General features: G+C 32.5%; 1 protein-coding gene and 1 non-coding gene across 2 annotated transcripts; one reads left to right on the forward strand and one right to left on the reverse strand.

The window, feature by feature from the left end:
- Positions 1-6324: 6324 nt before the first annotated feature.
- Positions 6325-6435, reverse strand: LOC140440415 (U6 spliceosomal RNA). Its single transcript, XR_011950831.1, has one exon. It is a non-coding gene; the product is annotated as a U6 spliceosomal RNA (small nuclear RNA).
- Positions 6436-19185: 12750 nt separating this feature from the next.
- LOC140438651 (uncharacterized) lies at positions 19186-19797 on the forward strand. The gene has a single exon (XM_072528304.1). The coding sequence runs from the start codon at positions 19186-19188 to the stop codon at positions 19795-19797; it is 612 nt and encodes a 203-aa protein (XP_072384405.1).
- The last annotated feature ends 1159 nt before the right edge of the window (positions 19798-20956 follow it).

The raw sequence follows: 20956 nt of genomic DNA on the forward strand, positions 1-20956 counted from the left end.
AATTGTGATCGGTGGCTGCGTCGGCACTTGGATATGTCTTAGTACATTTACATGAGTTTCGAAATCTATTGTTAATCATGATATAATCTATTTGGTTACGCATTACACTACCATGGCCATCTCTCGGTGATATCCATGTATAGAGAAGTCTTTTTGGTTGTTTAAAACATGTGTTGGTGATAACAAAGTTTTCCTCTTGGCAGAACTCCACCAATCTATCACCTCTTTCGTTTCTTTCCCCAAGACCGAATCCTCCAGTAATTCCGGGAGTTATGTCTTCTCCTACTTTAGCGTTGAAGTCTCCCATTATTACACAGATTTCGTGTTTTTTTGTGTTATTTAGTGCTTGCTTTAATACATGGTAAAATTCATTAATTTCGTTGTCTGTACTGTTACTTGTAGGAGCGTATACTTGTATTAAGTTTATATTAATCTTACTTTTAATAGTTATCACCATTATTCGCTCTGAAAGAGGAACAAATTTGTCAACTAGGTTTTCAAGTCGTTCCTCAAGAATTATAGCAAAACCATTTGAATGAACATCATCCGTTTTTCCGGAGTAATAAGTAATATAACCTCCACTTTTTACTGTTCCCGAACCGGTCCATCTAGCTTCGCTAATTCCAAGGACTTGCGGGCGCAGACGTTTCATTTCGAGTTGTACATTTTTTAGCTTTCCTGATTGATATAAAGTTCTAACATTCCACGTAGCAATATGTTTTATTAATGATCTATTTTTATTTTTATTTTTCCCTCCGGAGATTCTTAGCACCCCTGTCCCATTAAAGGGACGCCGGAGACTCGGGGCCGTAGTATGATTTGTATTTGTCATGGAGCTTTTCTTGGGAGATTTAGTGCAGTAGTTTCCCATTGCTTTCTGCACCGCAGTATCACAGCCAGTTAAATCATTATGGGATTGCCGCCTGTTCGTGTCTGTCGTCAAACCTGCTAGATGTCGTTCTAACAGCCCTGATTCAGTAATGGCATCACTGCTGCCTAATGCCATGCCCTCAGTTGATCCGCGGGTACTTATTTGGCTAAGCCTTATTCGTACCTGCCCTGCATATCTGCAGGAAAATTCCCTATCAGCCATAAAACATTAAAAAAACGAAGACTTGCTTTTCCTGCTGCAATATCTGGATCCAGTATTCCAGCCATTTTATCACGAACTTAATCTTTAATTTTTAAATGATAAATACTGCTTTTTTATAGATTGATAACAGTGAATAAAAATAATTTTGCTAATTGGTATTACTTAATTCAAAGAGATTTATACTGCAGTTTAAATTTGGATATTCCATGAATTGGTGAATTTTAATTTATTTAAACATTGATTAAAAGTAACCATCTTGATTAACCTAACCATCTTAAAGTTTTAATTTCAGTATAAATTTCTTCATTTTGTATTTTGTAATTATGATATTTACGTATTTTATATACTACACTTTGACAAGATATGTCTATATATGACATCTAAGATATTTGCCAAAACATGATATGTTAGTAAAATCTATTTTCACAATAGAATTCCGAAATTAATGTACACTATCAGTTTAAGCAACATTTTGTTTATTTATATATGAAATTTCATAAAATCTAAGAAAATTTGAGCAAGTAAACAATTAAAAACAAATTGCCATGAAGTTCTAAATTTTTAATTTCGCTTTACTGAAAACCTGTTCTATTTGTCATATTAAGTTTTAGCAAATAGTCACATATATAAATATCTGGTAAACATCTCAAAGATTAGTCTACTTTCAGTCATTTATTAGCTTGTGCTAAAAAAGATCAAACCAATATTACGTAAAATGGGTCTCATACCTGACTATTAATTCGGATTTTGAAACTAACATGGTACATTAGAAAAAGCGTGACTATATATTGTTAATTATATACAGTAATAAGATATACTCTCAAAAACAAGCAATACTGTGCAGCACCCTTTTTAGAGGCCTCTTCAGCTTTTGAAAAAGTTTGTTATACGTACTTCTAAATAATTTAAATAAAAACCTATTTTATCCTTTATTTAAACATCTAAAAACATATTTTAGAGAAGTAAGATATGGTTAGGATCTTATCTATCTCTAGTAGAAGATAGCGAAGCTTGCACACAACTCTACCCTATCCTATTTGGTTTCCATCAGGGTAGTGTATTCGGACCGATCCTCTATCCAGAACTCTCCAAAATCTACACATATCTACATATTATATAAAACTCGACGAACATTCAGTTTCCAAAACTACAATTGCCATTTGGATCGCCAACCTTCGAAAGGAGACGGCGCAATGAGAAGAAGACGAACATTCCTTACCTAAAAATTGTGATAAAAAATATTAGGCATCCTTAAGAACAAATGCTTAACATGGGCCAAATATATATGGACAAAAAGACTGCAATAAGAAATTGTATACAGAAAATTTAAAAGATGCTGGAAATAAACTTACACCTATCGATCGACAGCAAGCTGCTGACATACAAAGTAATAATAATACCCATTTGGTCATATGGCTCGCAGCTTTGGGGATTACCTAGTAAATCTAATGTTATGAAAATACAAAAATTTTAATCAATAGTTCTTAGAGCGATCGCAAATTCCGTTAGGTATGTCCACAGTATGCTTTGCATAGAGATCTGGAGGAACTAATAGTATCTAAAGAGTGTTAAAAAAGTCAAATTTTATATAAAAAATTATTTTGTAATCATACATGTTTCAAGTATTCATACAAGTTTCTTAAGTTTCCGCAGAAAAATTTCGTGTAGATATGATACGTTAAAAAAATATTTTATATTTTTTTATAAATTGCTGCTAAATGCAATTCTTATACACTTATTTTAACATTCAAACAATGCTATCTGATTAATCTGGTTTTACTTCCTTGTATTAAACTTTCTCATTGCCGCCGAAATACATAGCAATTGCCTGACTTGTATATATGACATGATAACGAATTCTCTAGTTATTAGTAATTTGAACATAGTTGTTATTAAGGACCAAAACATAGATGTTGATTCAAACAGCAAAATCTAGTCAAAGTTAGGAACATCAACAAACTCATAGCTGTGTAAATGTAATGCATTCCGAATCATAAAGCAATAACCAAACTGTATCTATCTTGTTCGGTAAGTATATCTTAGAGTTGAGTATTCATTAAAACTATAAACACGAAACAAATACCAATTTTAGACAGTGGCGTCATGTATTGTATTCGAGTAACTTTTACAGTTTATATATTCTTCGCAAACTTAGAGATTATTGCACAGAGCAATATAGTATTGTTCTCATATTACAAATCTTGACTGGAGATATACTCAGTGATTAACCCTTAAGGGGTAGTGTCAAATATAGACTCATCTATATTGACGGCTTCATGGTCATCACGGACCCATATATAAAAAAAGTTTAGGGGATAATTTTTTTTTTATTTAAAACACTTATACCACATTAACCCCGCAGGGTTATTAGTGAGATGACAAACACAATAATTTTAATATGATTATGTTCATTAAAGAGTATAATACAATATTATATCTCTTAAATAATTTAATACATTTAAATTTTTATCTGTCAATATGGATTTGAGATCGTCTGAAATTCTATGCATTCTTCTTTGATTTTTCAAACATGGGTAGTCAAGCAGGAAGTGTTTCACTGTCAATGAAGTGGAGCAGTTATTGCAAATTGGCGGTGGATCTTTACTGATTAAAAATTTGTGTGTGACAGCAGTATGACCAATTCTTAAACGGTTTATAATTACTTGATCTCGTCTACTTGTGGGGTTATTCAGTGAGCTGTTCACCTTTGGGCAATTTTAATCCCAAATGTTATTGCAATGATATTTAATCAGATGTTTTATGTCACTATATGGATATTTTGTAATTTCTGTAGTATCTTCTAAGTTGATACGGCTTGTAGTTGCTAGTTGATCTGCTTTTTCATTTCTCCAGATTCCATTGTGCGATGGTATCCAAATGAAAGCTGTGTTTTTTCCCATGGATTGAAGTGTTTCTAATTCATTTTTTATTACTTGTATGATGGAATTTGTTGTATAAATTTGCTTTAATTTCAATAACCTCAGTAAATCTGTAATGATGACGCACTTCATCGTGTTACTCGTTTTGAAAAAAGTTAAGGCTTTTAATATAGCTGTGGTCTCGCCTGTGAGTATACTACAATTTGTAGGTAAGTGTATGCTGTAGGAGTTTTCTTCATCAGGGATTTAAGAGGCGTCGGTAAGGATTTGTAAGTAGTTGGGGTAACGTGATATGATCTCTGCAAAAAGATGTTTAATTATCGAGAAGTTTTTATATGATTTGGGATACTTTCTAAGTGTTAGGTCAATGGTCAGTAGGCGGGTTTTCCATGAAGGAGAGATTGCATTTGTATATAGCAATAAAAAAAGTTGATTCATGTTAAAATTTGTGACTTTGGTTCTTTCTATTAAAGGAATACAGTTTGTTGTCTTTTTAAAAGAGAGGATGCCAGGGTGGAAAATTTGAGAGAAAAGAGGATGTTGTTTTTGAATTGAAATTTTGGCAATATAGTTTAGTGATAATTGTTGTCGCCTTATGTTTAGAAGTGGCTCTTTAGCTAGAACTTATAAACTAGTAGTGGGACTAGTTCTAAATGCACCAAGTGCCAATCTTAAAGTTGTAGACTGAATACTGTTAAGCTTTTTTAAGGTAGTTTTGCTTGCGGAGTTATAACAAATGCAACCGTAATCTAGTTTACTCCTAATGAGTGATTTATATAAGTTTATTAATACTTTAGTGTCTCCGCCTTAAACTTTATTAGACATAATTTTAAGTATATTTAAGCTAGATTGACAGGAATGTTGTAGATTATTGATATGCAAGTTCCAATTTAAAGTTCTGGTAAAAGTTAAACCTAGAAAATTAACTTCTTCTGATTGTTTTAATGCCAAATTATTTAAAGTTAGGTAACTTGAATGCCGAGATCTGTTTTTATTAAAAATTATGTAATGTGTTTTTTCTGTAGAGAAATTAAACCCAGTTTTTAATGTCCAATTTTTAATTCGAGTAAAAAAAATTTCTAAAATTTTAGTTACCGATTCTATATTGTTTGATTTACTATAAACGACGATGTCGTCTGTATAAAAACTTGCTTTAATTGGTGCTCTAATTTCATGAATAACACTATTGATAGAAATTAAGAATAATGTGGGACTTATTATGGAACCTTGAGGGATTCCATTATCTAATGTTCTTGTTGAGCTTTTAAGGCCTTTATCCTAATTTCTATTGATCGATTATTTAAAAAATTGTTTACAAATGCTAGTATGTTACCTTAAATCCCGTTATCGCTTAGATTTTTCAAAATGCAGTGTCTCCAAATTCTCTCAAAAGCTTGGCTTATGTCAAAAAAAGGAATCAGTTTTTGGTTGTTTGCAAAAGCTTCATTAATTGAGGTTTAAATTTTTTTCCAAGATTTTACCCATACTACAGGTAAGCGAGATGGGGCGGTAAGAAGTGGGCTTATCTTTAGGTTTATTTGGCTTGATGATGGGAATTATTACTGCCTGGGACCGAAGATCAGGAAATTTATGTTTTGGAAAACAAGTATTAAATAAATCTAGTAAAACTAGTTTTTTATAAATATTGGTGGTATGTCATCCGGTCCAGCCGAGGCGTTTTTTAAATCAGAAATAGCAAATTCTAATTCTTAAAGAGTTATAGCGATGTTTAAAGGATCATTAGTTTCGTTCATGGTGATAATAGAGGATTCTATAGTTTCCTTGTGCGTTAATATTTCCTTAGGTGTATCATTATTGCTAGAATTTTGTTGATAAATATTAGCAAATGTTTCTGCAATAGCTTTGTTACAAGTAATTAGTGTTTGACCAAGAGTTAGGGAGTTTATTTGTCTAAAAGAGTTGGAAACTTTGAGTTTACGATTTTTAGACAAAATGATAGCTGAAGGGGTCCATGAATGTATTGAAGAGACATAATTTTCCCATGTATTTCTTTTACTTTTTTGTATGAGATATCTTGATCGTGCTCTGATTTTTTAAAATTAAGTAAATTTTCATCCGTATTATGCTGTTAAAGTTTATTAAACGCACGTTCTGTTATAGATAGAGCTAGTGTGATTTCGCTGGTCCCCCAAGGCACTGGTTGTCTATTTCAGAATTTAGTTTTACCGATATTAGTTAAGGCAGCTTCTGTTATGATATTATTTAAGGACCTAATGTCAGAGTTTATGTTAACTGCTTGAACTGTAACTGCTTAATTGAAAATTTTCAATTTTCTTTTGGATGTCGATCTGATAGGAGTTCCAGTTTGCATACTTTAATTTACAAGATTGAAAAAATGTGGAACGCTTCACGATTTTGCGTGTCATCCTTGCGCAGGGGCCATACTAATCTTCTCTGTATCGTTCCAATTTTAGTATATGTATCACCGAAGCGAAGGGATAATTATTTGTTTGGAAATTTATCTAAAAGTGTAGTAAATATTTCTGGATGGGTAAATGAACTAAATAATTTGATAAAGTTAAGTAATAAAATATTTAAACAGCGCAAACGAATCGAAACGCTGGTATTAAAAAAAATTTTTTAAAATAAGTTTAACAAGGTAACAATAAATGGGATATATCGTCAACATTAAATCACAAATAACTACAAAAACTACAAAGAAGAATAAGAACAAATCATTTATTCAATGGGCAAAAGCATGGGACGATGGTAAAAATAAATATTTAAAACCGCTGCTGACCAAGTCGCCGGTTTTTTTATCGTGCATGCTGGAGGTGAAGCAGGATTCGTCAACAGTGGAGAAAATGTAAGACTATTTGGGGTACGGTTTTTTTTTTAAAGGAAATTCCAGAACTAGTGGTAAACGTTGAGTCAATAATAAGCAGAGTATATAAGTTAAGAACGAAGGAAAGTACAGAAAAACAAGTTACAGTTAAAGACTACTTTTATGAACAACTAAAAAAACTGATTTACGAAATACCATCGTATTGTATAAAAATAATTGTGAAAGATTTTAGAGCAAAAGTTGGTAGAGACAGTAGAAATTATAGAGGAGCGAAAGTAAATTCAGACCACATCCTGGTAAAAGTAAAAATGGAACAAATGAGGACCACATAATATATTACCAGGAATAGCCAGTAGGTGAAACGATATTGTGGTATACTAATGCAGAACGAAGAAATTAGGAAAAAATGCCAATAACGAGTAGAGGGGAAGCTATCAGGACAGGAAGTAGCACAAAACATAGACAGTAGGTGAAAACGACTCAGAGAAACGATTCAACAAGCAGCCGAGTTGGCACTACCAAAACCCTTTCAAAGTAGACAAAAATATTTGTATGATAATGATTATAAGTGAGCGATTGGGGAGAGGAATAGAGCCAGAATAAATAGCATCAGAAAGAATAATTAAAAAAAAATTGTTAAAATCCTTTATAAAAGGTACATAATTAAAAAACCCAATCGGTTTTTATCAGTTGCTATCATCAAGTCCTCGTAGATACTTTGTCTCAGGACCAGCAACTTCATGTGGAGTCGTACTTTGCCATGTTATCAAATCCACTGGTAACTTTAACATCCGAATATATAAGATTGAATAATGTAAACTAAATTGTAACCTATAAATTTTAACTGGTTTTTACCCAGATATTTAGTGGCTTAAAACATGTACACCTAGGTATTAACCTTGGTCAAAATTTAAACTTCACGTTCTTTTTAATTCAAGTGGTTATATACTTTTTAGGACACTGATGATGAAATATGGATTCCGAAAACGTTTTGTCTTCATGACATAGCCCGATTGGGTTTTTTAATTATATACCTTTTATAAAGGATTTTAACAATTTTTTGTGATACATGGTATACAGCCAGCTACAGGAACTTAGTTTCCTTGTAGAAGAATAATATAAACAATAGAGAACTATATGATGAAAAAAAAAATAAACTTTTACCAAGAAATAAAAAGAGAACGTCAATATAAAACCCCACCGAAATATTATAAAGATGAGGACATACATTTAGTAGGAGAAATAGACAAAAAACTAATTAGATGAGCCAGATATTCAACATTGTACTAAACATCAATGAAGAACAATACCTTCAAATAGAGCAGTTACTAGAAGAAACAATAAACCGAAATAGCAATGATGAAATACCAACAAAAGAAGAAATAATATACATAATAAAGACAGAAAGACAGTATTAGAATCAATTTCGATGCAAAGCATCTTCAAGCCACTTATACGTATTTCAACGTTATTAGGTCTCATCAGAGCGACATATGCAGTTGCTCTGAATCGAAACAAATTCTCTTCCGTCATAGGACAATAATTATAAAAATAATTATTTATAAACGTTACAACGCCATCTAATAACAACATTAGGAATTCTAAGATTTCCTACTTGGCAAAACTAAATTCAAATTTTTACTACTGTGCTTTCTAAAACTTGCAAAGCAGTCAGATTGATGAATTATATATAATAAAACATAATAAAAAGTTTAAAAACTAATAGAGAACCCGGTAAAAATGTGATTATAGCAGAGTTCCTAAAGGGAGGTGGCCAAAATCTACAGGAATAAATCACAGAGTTTATACGTGAAGTATAAACCAAAGAGCAAATACCAAAACAGAGAAGAGGAGCCCTGCTATGCCCAATGCATAAAAAAGAAAATGTTACGGAATGTTAAAACTACAGAAATAGAATTCATTCCAACATTAAAGAAACCCTGGGTGAATATGAAGCTATTTGGTCTAAATAGGTTAGTAATAGACCAAATTTTTACAATTAAACAGATCGTGGCTAGTTCATATAAATTTATTCTGTTAGTAAACATATTGTTCATTGATTTTCGATAAGCATATGACACAATAAATAGACATAAACTGATCGACAGATTAAAATATATTGATTTTTCAGATAAAATATTATGAATACCCAAATCCCTTTTGAATGAAACCAAAAGTAAAGTTATGGAAAAAGGCCATGCCTCTGACAGCTTTAATATCATTAAGGCCTGCGACAAGGTGACTCCCTGTATACTTTATTTTTAATCTAATACGTGAAAGAATTCTAAAGGAAAAGCCATATACACACTAAAAGCTCAATCTACCACCGCGGACATCATACGCGGACGACCTTGAACTAATAACAAAAAGACCAATAGAATTAATAGAAATTTTTCGAGACTTGAGAGAACAGCAGGGAGTATGAAAAGTATAAAGAGAAAACAAAGTATATAGAGAGGAAAGGAAAAAACATTTAGGACAGTTTTGGAAAGTATCTGTCCCAGACAAGGAATATAACAGATAGTTGGACAGTTCGACTATTTGGGACTAACGTTTACAAATAGAAATAAATAGACTCAAGAAATCGAAAAAACAATGGCTAAAGGTAGTAAAATTGCTGAAACTCTAAATAAGATGCTGAGATTAAAGAAAAGATCCAGAGGAGTAAAAAGAAGAATATTTACAACGGTTATACGACCAACGGTGCTTTATGCTAGCGACACCTGGATCTTAAGCAAAACCGTAGAGCTGAAGCTGGATAGATAGGAGCGAAATTTACTCAGAAGAATATATGGAGGTAAAAGATAACATATTTGAAGAAGAACAACAAATAATGAAATAATGCAAATAGACAAAAAAAATTTTCAAAGATCACGAAAGTTCAAAGACTAAGATGGCTCAGACACGTAGCTAGAATGCAGGAAGAAAGAGCCCTTAAAGCATTAATAAATACTGATGCTGGCACAAAAAGGAAAAGAGGACGACTCCAAAGAAAATGGATGAAAAATGTAAAAGAATACTTGTGATTGTTAGGAGTACAAAACTGGGCCAACCTAGCACAAGAAAGCCATTGAAGCCTTAGGCCTTTAGGCATATTTGGGTTATTGCATATATTTAACGATCGCCATAATAATATCTACTCCAATCATATCAAAACCTTTTCCAGTTTCCAAAATCTAGATTTTTATGATATCCGCAAATAAGTAATACGTTGAACATTTTTTTTTTGTCATCTGAAATAACACCAAGACAGTAGACACATGGTCATACGTATTTCTTGATCTAAAACTATTTTATTTTTCATCGAGAAAACTATATAGAACTATTTAAATTATAATTATTTTATGTTTAATTTTAGTTATAGTTCTAAATATTAATGTTTATTTATCAGTTTTAAAAAAATACAATAAAGTGAAGAATGATGTTAAATTCGACGCTACTGCCTTGAATAGGCGAATTTGATAGAGAAATGCGCAGCCAATTAAAAGCTATCTAATAAGATTTATGTAGAAATTAGCAAGTAGTCAGAGATTGTATGGTTCAGTTACGTATTCTCCTAATAGACACCAACGCAGTTATATTAAGCATATACAGTTTTGTTCTTATTTTAACAACCATTGGTTTATTTAAATAAATTCATCATCACAAAAACAGATCCCAAGTATTAACCAAATAGGTGATCTTTAAAAAGATAACAGAGTAAAAAATATAGTTAATTTTATTCTACATTTTATAATACTATGACTAACAAGATAGGATCTTCCCGTAGCACAAAATCGGTCGTGTTCGCGCATGCCGTCATTGGAGAGTAGAATTTGAATTCTTGTTAAAGTTAAATGAGATTATTATGCATTCTGTGATGAAATTATTCAATTAGCAAAATAATAATATTATATAAAGATTTAATAATTACAATAATCGTACACAAAAGGATATCTCCAAACTATTTATTAAAGATTATTTATTGACACATACAAAAAACTGACATTACGAACGTGCAACTCTCCAATTACGTCACGACTTATGCGCAATATCTTATCTTCTTAATCATAGTATCATGCTACATTTTATAAAACTCCCCTTCCAGCCCCGGAAAGTGCTAGGTTGATTAAGTAGTTCAGTTACTAACGGTGACGACCCAAGCTCCCATAAAGAATTAGGGTTCAGGCGATGGACTAGAAATTCTTCTCTTCAAAAAATAGAACAAACGCTAAAATTTTCGTCACAATCTCGAAACAACGGTGGATTAAAACGAAGACAACTATTGCAAAAAGAAAAAAGGATAATATGGACTACATGGAATACACAAGGACCAAACAAGTAGAATTATTGAAAGAGTCAGAGGAAAGGAAAGTAGATATATGTATCCTTACAGAAACCAAAAAACGAAAAAAGAAATGAGAAGATAGAAAAACAGAACTCTGTGACACTAATATGGCTACTAAAAAAAAAGAGTTATTAAGAGAGGGGTGAAAATTAAAGACTGTATGTATTTTTAATGCCACATCATAACAACATAAAAATTTGTTTGAAAAATAAAAAAAATGTTAGAGGTGTACCACCCTTAGCCCTTAGGGGTATGAAAAATAGATAACAACCTGTTCTTAGACCTACAGAATACACATGTAAAATTTTATAAAAATCTGTCACACATTAAAGTTTCAACCGCAACCAAAACTGTAACACTTCTGTCGAACGAGAACCAATATATATTTAGTGTGGTATTACTGTTGCCCAATCTATTAATACTGACATTTAGTTTGTTAATTTGTTAGCTATGTTATGGATCTATTGGTTATATTGCTATTTAAAATAAGAGAAAAACTCTTTTTGAAGTCTTCTCGTACAATTATTTGAAAATTATCGTTTACACAAACCTTCTTCTGATAATAACAAACACAACAAAAAAAAAATTATTTATTTGGTGCAGTCATTCTGAAGTCATACCCGTACAAACATATCGGCGATTCATTTTTATTAATATACAGTGTGTCCGTAAAGTATGGAATAAATTCGATATTTCCTAAATGAAAAGCCTTTTTAAAAAAATCTAAAACAAGTCGATTTTTAAATTTAATGTTCTACATTTTACAATAAAATTTCATTATACAAGGTGACACACATTACAGTGATGACGTCATCGGCTCTTTTTTAAATGTAACATCCTGTATTTTAGGACATTTTTAGATAGATAAAAATAAGCTGATTCCAAAAAAGTATAATACTAGGGGTCTAACGGATATAATTTGAAAGATATGCGCTTAGAAAATTAATTTTTATTGATTTACAATATTAATAAATTATTAATAAATTATAATAAATAACTTGCAAGTAATCCAGTAATTAATACATGACTTAATCTTAAATGTTTGAATTGTAGCCCTTGTTGTATTTTACAGTAACCCAAACGTTGTATAAATTCTTGTAGAACCTTGTTTATGCTTTCTTGAGAAATATTGTTTATTTCTTTACGAATTCTTGTTTTTAAGTCTTCAATATTTGCAGGTTTCTTTTTATAAACAACATTATTCAAATGACCCCACATCAAATAATCCAAAGGATTGAGGTCTGGCGACCTCGCTGGCCATTCAATATGTCCACGTCTTTCAATCCACCTGTTCGGAAAAATTTCGTTTAGGTACTTTCGAACATCTAAAGCAGTGGTTCTCAACCTTTTCACCACTGAGGACCACTTGTACCTTTCAGAATTTCCCAATAATAGGTAAAATGAGATGAACACTGAAGTTTTATAATGAATTTATTATTTACAAAATAAAAAAAGAAAATACATAGTGAAAGACAAAAGGAATATAAAAAACAAAATAAAAATCATAGATAGCGCCAAATTAAAACGTTAATGACTCCCTTGGTCTTGACTCCCACTTGAAAGATTCTCAATATTTGGCTCGAAAGAAGTTAACGCCAGTCTCATAGGAGCATTTAAATTTCGGTGTTTATTTTTGATGACATATTTTGATGAAGGCATCATAATGTTGAGAATGATGCCTTACAGAGATAAGTGGAATGAAAAGGAAGAAGAAGTTTCAAAACTTTTCGCGATGAATAATACAGTGTGTTACAACAATATCACGGTTTCCTTCTTTCCTTACAAAACTTGGCAAGACTGTTTTGTGACCTGTCATTGCCGCGGAAACATCAGAGCAAAGTCCTACACAGTCTTTCCAAGAAAGATTTTTAAGTGTGAAATATCTGTCAATGGCTTTAAAAATGTCTTTTCCGCTTGTGTTACCTTGCAACTCAATCGAGGTCAGGAACTCCTCAGATAACTTTTTGTTATCTTTATCTATGAATCGTATATAAACAAGAAGAATAGCTGTATTGGTAATATCTGTAGAATTATCAAGTTGTATAGCAAAAATTTTTGGGGAATGAATTTTCTTGAATGAAGAAGTTGGGTTTCAACATCTGATGCCATATTTTCAATTCTCCTACTAACGGTGTCATTGAAAAGAGAAATATTTTGCATTTGTTTAGCGTATTTATCACCTAAAATTGCTTTAGTTGCATCTACGATACATGGTAAAACTAATTCCTTACCAACAGTAAAGGGTTTTTTGGTTTTTGCGATTCTAAGTGAAAGTTGATATGACGCCTTCAAAGTAGCTTTATCATAAGTTGAGTAGGACTTAAGAATATTTTTTGACGATTTTAGTTCCGTCTCCTTCCTCTTAAAGAAATATACATGTTTTCCGGCAAAATTTTTATGCTTTGTTTCAAAGTGTCTAGTTAATCTTGCCGGCTTCATTGCCTTATTACTTAATACCCCCGCACAAATTACACATTGAGGCAACTGGACACCAAATTCTTCAATGAATGTAAATCCACATGCTATGTTGTCGGGTTGTACTTACACTGGTAGAACATCCTGCTTTAACGTTCTCACTATCAGTCTTCTTAAAAAAACCCGAAAGTTTCATCTGTTTGCTCATTTTAGTAAACTACAATCACCAAGCAAAAAACACGCACGCTCGTCACTTGACAGTTGAGTCAGCACTGAGTCGTGAGTCACTGAGTAGTGGCGCGATCGCGCAATCAAAGATGCAGTATCCTGTACGTACACGACAGCGGCCGAAACTAAACGAAGATAACGGAACTAACTATTCGGCGCGTGAGGGAAAATACGCGGAAGATCGAGGCGAATGAACCTGTGTTCAGGCGCATTTGGTCGTCTGGAAACGTTTTGAGTTAAAAAAAATAGGCCGACACATTAATTTACGTCTCAAGAGCCAAGATTTAAATTGATTATTATTTTATAACTGTTCACTTCGCGGACCACATGAAAACTGTTCGCGGACCACAGGTGGTCCGCGGAGCACAGGTTGAGAATCACTGATCTAAAGCATAATGCGAAGGCACACCATTCTCTTGAAACCATTAACTTTTATCAAAACCTCCAAGATTAATTGTACTGTGGAATAAATTAGCTAAAGTAGGTACGAGCTCACTTAAAAACGGAAAGTATGCTGGCCCGTTTAAATTACCTTCGAAATATGCGTAATATGCGTAAATAAATTACCTTCGTAATAAAATCCAATGATTTTATTACTTACAATGCCAGCCCATACGTTTGCCTTTTGCAGGTATTGTGTATGATGTTCCCGCATCCAGTTGGGGTTTTCTTTTGCCCAGTATCTACAATTCTGACGGTTGACCTCGCCATTTAATTTGAATGTAGCCTCATCAGAAAAAATAATATTTTGAACCAAGAGAGGGTTTCGGTGGCTGTTATCCATCATTATTTCGCAAAATTGTATTCTTTTATCTGGATCATCCTCGTCGAATTCCTGTACAACTGTGCATTTTACTTACTTTACATACTTTGTGTACCGTTGTTTTGCAAACATCGAGATCACTACTAACCTTACGAACAGAAGTGTGCGCATCTTCTTCAAAAGCAGGTAGAGCATCTTATGTTGTAACATAATTTACACAGGCACGACCTGATTTGCGTGCATTTTCAACCGTACCAGTTTCTCGAAATTTATTTTCAATCTTACTTACTGTTAACTGCGTGATGGGTATTTCTGGATATTTATCATTAAATAAATTACACACTTCTATCTGAGTTCGCGATTTGTCTCCATACCCAATCATCATGAGTATTTTAATTCTTTGCTTTACACTCAAATTCATTTCTACTTAAAATTAATTCTAAGCAATAATACAGAACATTCACGAATTAATACAATAATTATTGTACTACATAATTGTTATTGAACGTTACTAAAAATAATTACAGTTTACCAAAAACTAGAAGTAGGCTACTTTTTTGCAATTCATAATAAATAATTTATTTTCTAAGCGCATATCTTTCAAATTATATCCATTAGACCCGAGTATTATACTTTTTTGACATCAACTCATTTTTATCGATCTAAAAATGTCCTAAAATACGGGGTGTTATATTTAAAAAAAGTGCCGATGACGTCATCACTGTAATGTGTATCACCTTGTATAATGAAATTTTATTGTAAAATGTAGAACATTACATTTAAAAATTGACGTATTTTAGATTTTATTAAAAAGGCTTTTAATTTAGGAAATATCGAATTTATTCCATACTTTACGGACGCACTGTATATTAAGTAACTTTTACTACAAATCTTTCAAATACGAATACACTATGTGACCTTCTGATTTTTATGACCATTTTTTTTGTGGAACTAGATTAAATGGTTTACCATCGGGATTGTATAACTTTACATGTAAGTCACTTTTTACATTAATTATCTCTTTTTCACTGTATTATGGGAGGCCATCTGTTATTTGGCATTCTCGTTTTAATTTAAAAAGAACCGTTCTTTTCTTCTAAGAGCAACTTTTGTTCCTACAGATAGGGACTGATGCTGTTTATGATATGGAATTGTTAACATCTTAACTTGTTTTGCTTTTCTCCTCTTATCTAACTGAGATCTTCAAGCAGATATAGTGTTATCATAAAGTTACAGATTATTTTTTGAATATCTAGAATGACCCGGATAAATCAAGAAGATATTAATCTCCTTTGCCTTTTATACAGCCAATTTGGATAATATATAAAGTATTCGTAACTGGTGTCACCCAATTTCGGGTTTTACCTGTAATATATTCAGAATTTAATTAAGAGTTAAGTTTCTGATTAAGTTAAATAACTCGAAAATTCGAACTGAAATAAATGCTATCCTCTATCTTCTTTTTATTCTCATATTCATATACATAATACATATATATAATGCTTCTACTGTGGTACCACATCATTGTCTAATATTATTACTCAGCCATGAAAGTTTCTTTTAATCTTTTCTCTTTCCATCCATCTCTTTTCCTCCAAAATACTCCAGAATTTCTACCAAAGGCCGAAGAATTTCTACAAGGACGCAATATCACCAATAATCTTCACTACAACTCTAGAAAGTATATTTAATAAAGTGAACTAGCAGACCAAAGGCCTATCTACCGATGGACAATATCTCAGCCATCTAAGATTTGCAGACGACATCGTTCTGATTGGTAATATTCCAGCAGAAATACAAATAATGACAGGCAACCTAAATGCAGTTAGCAATAAAGTTGGTCTCAAAATGAACTTGAGATAAAAATCCACATAAAACGAGCTAGTGGATGCACAAGATAATAAATAATATAATAAATAATATATAATAATAAAATATTGTAATAAATAATAAACACTCTACTGAACTAATAAACACTGCTCTTAAGACAATAGACGAGTATCTATACCTAGGACAATTAATAGATAAACCTACCCCTTATTCCCAGAAATCAACAAAAGAGTAAAACTGGCTTGGGAGTTTTTTGGTAAAAACGCAGTTATATCCAGATCCTGGATGCCACTCTGCCTAAAGAAAAAAGCATTTGATTAGTGTATACTACCAATCATGACATACGGCTTCGAAACTTGAACACCAAAGAAAGAGAGAATAGCGAAACTCAGTCACTCAAAGATCAATAGAGCAATGCATGCTAGGTACAACAAAGAGAAATCAAAAAAGAAGAGAATGGATCAGACAAAAAATCAAGATCACAGAGGTTATCCACATCCACATCATAAAATCTTTAAAATGGCAGTAGGCGGAACACTTAGCGAGTATAACTGAAAAGTCTACTAGAATTACACTATAAAATCCAAGAGGCATCAAGAGACGAAGAAGACGTCCAAATTTAAGAAGGGACTATGACATAAGGAAACACGCTGGTACAACATGGAACAGATGAGTAAATATCGGAAAATTGTGGATAGAAATGAAAAACGACTATCTAAGGGACCATAATCAGTAGAATATGCTGAGAATGATGATAATGGTAATAATTTTTGCAATATATGGTTTAGACATAGCAAGTTACTGACGCAAGATCTTTCTTATCTAAATTTACTTTGCTCCATTTGTTTTTTAAACTGATTGTCTATTTTTACTCCTTGACAATTAACTTTCAATGACAACTAAAATACTGAGATATCAATAGTTTAGTTATTACAGTGATTTTTTTTAGCCGACGGCACTAAAATGGACAGTTTTTCAATCAAATATAAATTCTTGCTTCTGTAGACATCCGTTTAATATAAAATCCAACTTTCTAGTAAGGTATCGCGTGCATATTTTTTTGAAATTTTACATGCTATTAAATTACTGCTTTACATATTATATACAAATATTAAATTTTTGCAGATTCACAAATAAAGATCCAGTAAGATTAATAAAGTTAAATATTTAAAAATATGTATTTACGTTTTACAAGTGATTTTTGAAGAAATATATGCAACTCGTAAAAAATGAAATTTTTTACAGGAAGGAAACCATAATGAAAGGATTAACAACAATTCATTTTTACATAATGAAAGGATTAACAACAATCTTTTCGAGTATTGTTGTTAATTTGAAAAAGAATGGTTTGCATTTCGTTTTAAATACGTAAGTATCTACAATATTCACGCTGATTACGGTTATAATAAATAAAATTATAACACATTTGTAAAAAACTTCATAACAAAATATTTTTTTCGTTTTAAGAAACACTTAACTCGTATTGATTTTGTTTTTATTATTAATAGCAACCAGAATGTTGCACATATATTAGTATTCAACCGGTGTCCTGGACCGTTAACCAAGAAACCCAGCGCTCCAAGAATACCGCTAAAAATTATTGAGTCAAAAATATTTCAAGCGTAAAAACTCCTGTCGGAAAATGCAATTTAGAACAGTTATGAAAGAAAATTGACATTGAATGGCAGTCCCTATTCATACCAGAATCGAGTTACCTTTGAAAAATGTCTGAAAGCATTTATCCGCATTATGATTTTTACTCTGCATCGAAATTCATAAAAATCGGGACAATAATACTGTTGTGGTGGTTGTGTCAAGTTTTGTTTGAAGGATTTTAAATTCATCCCCGAAGCTTATGTTTAGATGCCACCTGTTGACGTATATAACAATGAGAATTTATAATAGAACTGTGTGGAAAATATAGAGGATTTTTTAATAAAGGAAATAATAAAATCACAATGTTATTATTTCAAGTTATACCAGAGGAATCATAGATAAATGAATATTTTTTAGATATATTCTCTTTATGTCCTTTATTTGTATAATATTTAAATATATTACATTTTCCCCTGAATATTTATTTTATGCAGAAACGTCCCAAATATAAGTTACTGAATTTTATATTTATCTTATGTATCGTTTTATCGGATATCACCTTTCTATCTTTGATTTTCCTCTTTATATTATCTGACGGAACTTAGTTATATGGCTCTTAATGGTTTAATATTTTGACAATATATTTTAATTTTACTTTCAATACTATATTTTTTTATGTCAGGCCGTGGAGTTTAGGGGTCTATATTGTCAAAATGACATGCACCCTATCCTCAATGCTATGGCATGCTGGACGAGCCATATAGTCTGTAGTCGACACCCCGAGGTATGAGCGGGAATACAAAGTGTAACAATACTCATACGCTTATGAAACGCACCTGGCGGATCATAGGGGCCTTCACATTTTGCTCTTTTTCAACGTGTCTTGAGTGAAATATCGTTAATCTTTCCTATCGGCCTCTCTTGGCTAACTCTTATTTTTTCCGACCCCGAGTGGCTATTAGGGTAATCCGAGGGCGGACGGGTCACTATAATTCTGTCTACTACACTCTACTACTCTTCTCTCCACTAAGGGAGTAAACCCTAACAGAAAATCCTGGTCCTCCTGGTGAGGGGTTGGGACGTAGGGCCTGCTCCTCTACACCCGTGAAAAAACTTACTGCAAAAAATTCTAAAATCCAGCCTCGGAATACGGACGGGAAAAAACGGAGACGACGTAGCAAACGAACAAGGACTTTGAATATAAATACTTGGAATATCCAAGGGTGGAGAATCAAGTCAGACGAAGTCATGGTAGAAGTAAAAAAAATAAAATCAGATATCACGGTTCTTACCGAAACAAAGAAAAAAGGCCAAGGTAGTCAAGACATAGGAGGTTTTATACATATTTATAGTGGAGTAGAGAAAGACAAAAAAGCACAAGCAGGGGTATCAGTATTGGTAAAAAAAGACTTAAAAGGAAACCTGAAAAGCTGGGAGCAGATCAATGAGAGAATTATTAGAGTATCTATTACGTGGAAAGGGCACGACTTCGAGATCATTGGAATATATGCTTCGTCAGAAAATGTATCAAAAGCAGCTAAACACATATTCTACGAAACTTTATCGGAACTCATTGAAAATATAAATAGCCGCAAAGAAATTGTGTTGTTGGGAGATTTTAATGCTTGGACAGCAACAAAAACAAATGACAAAGTCGTAGGAAAATATGGTGACGCTAAAACAAATGAAAATGGGGAACACTTAATCGAATTCTGTAAACAGCACTCTCTAAAAATCCTAAACGGATTCTACCAACATAAAAACATACATAAGTACACCTGGGTTCAACCAACGAGAAACACAAAGTCAATTATAGATTATGTCATCACAAAACAAGAAACACACAAGTTGAAGACATAAGAGTATTAAGAGGACCGGAGTGCAGAACTGACCACTATATGGTAAGATCAAAATGTTACCTACAGTATCGACCTCGGCTACTACATCAAAATGACAACCAACTAGCTCAATCAAAACCCCTGAAATCAAATCTACCTAAATACAATATTGATGCACTGCAAAACGACTCGGCATCATTCTTATATAAGCTGCGACTCAGCCAAAAATTGGCAAACCTGATCTACTCCTCAGCCCAGAATACCTACAAAGAGATAATCAATAAAATCAATGAAGCAGCTTACGAAGCGCTCGGCACAATCCAAAAGAACAAAAAGAATACTCCATTGTGGTGGACAAATGACATCGCCAATGCAGTAAACAACAAGAAACAAGCATATCAAAAGTGGCTACAAACCAATGATCCAGATGATAAACGAACATATGCAAGATCAAACAGAGAAGTAAAAAATTTAGTAACTAAAGCAAAAAATATTTCCTGGGAAAGTAAATGCGAAGAACTCAACAAATATATAGGGTCAACAAGATCAAGAAAAGCATGGAAAACGGTAAAAAATCTCAGAACAAACAGAAAAGAAACGAGTAGAATAGATTTAATAGAAGGAAGATCTTGGATCGAACACTACTCACAACTTTTGACTGAAACAAGACCTCAATTCGCAAACATCAGTACAATAACATATGAACTGGAATTCAGTAAAGACGATGAAATAACAGTACAGGAAGTCGAGAATGCAATACAAACTCTAAAAAATCGGAAGTCAATCGGACCACAAGGTATACCAAATGAATTATTAAAACATAGCCCACAAGTATTACGGGAATTACTGGTGTATGTCTTCACCTTATTCTATAATGGACACGACTTACCACCGGGGTGGACAAAAGCACATATTTACAACATCTACAAAAAAGGAGATCGAAAGAATTGTTTAAACTACAGGGGGCTAAGTGTCATAAATCCACTCTCAAGACTATATGGAAAAATAATAAAAAACAAAATTGAAAAAGAGATGACAGATGTTAAAGAACAGAATGGCTTTCGTGCAGGCAGATCCTGTATGGACAGTATATTCTCTCTAAAGCAAGTTATCGAGAAAAGATTAGCCCACAACCTTTCAACTCATATAGTCTTTATAGATCTGACAAAGGCATACGATAG

This window comes from Diabrotica undecimpunctata, chromosome 4 (assembly GCF_040954645.1).
Source record: "Diabrotica undecimpunctata isolate CICGRU chromosome 4, icDiaUnde3, whole genome shotgun sequence".
In the NCBI taxonomy this organism is placed as follows: Eukaryota; Metazoa; Arthropoda; class Insecta; order Coleoptera; family Chrysomelidae; genus Diabrotica; species Diabrotica undecimpunctata.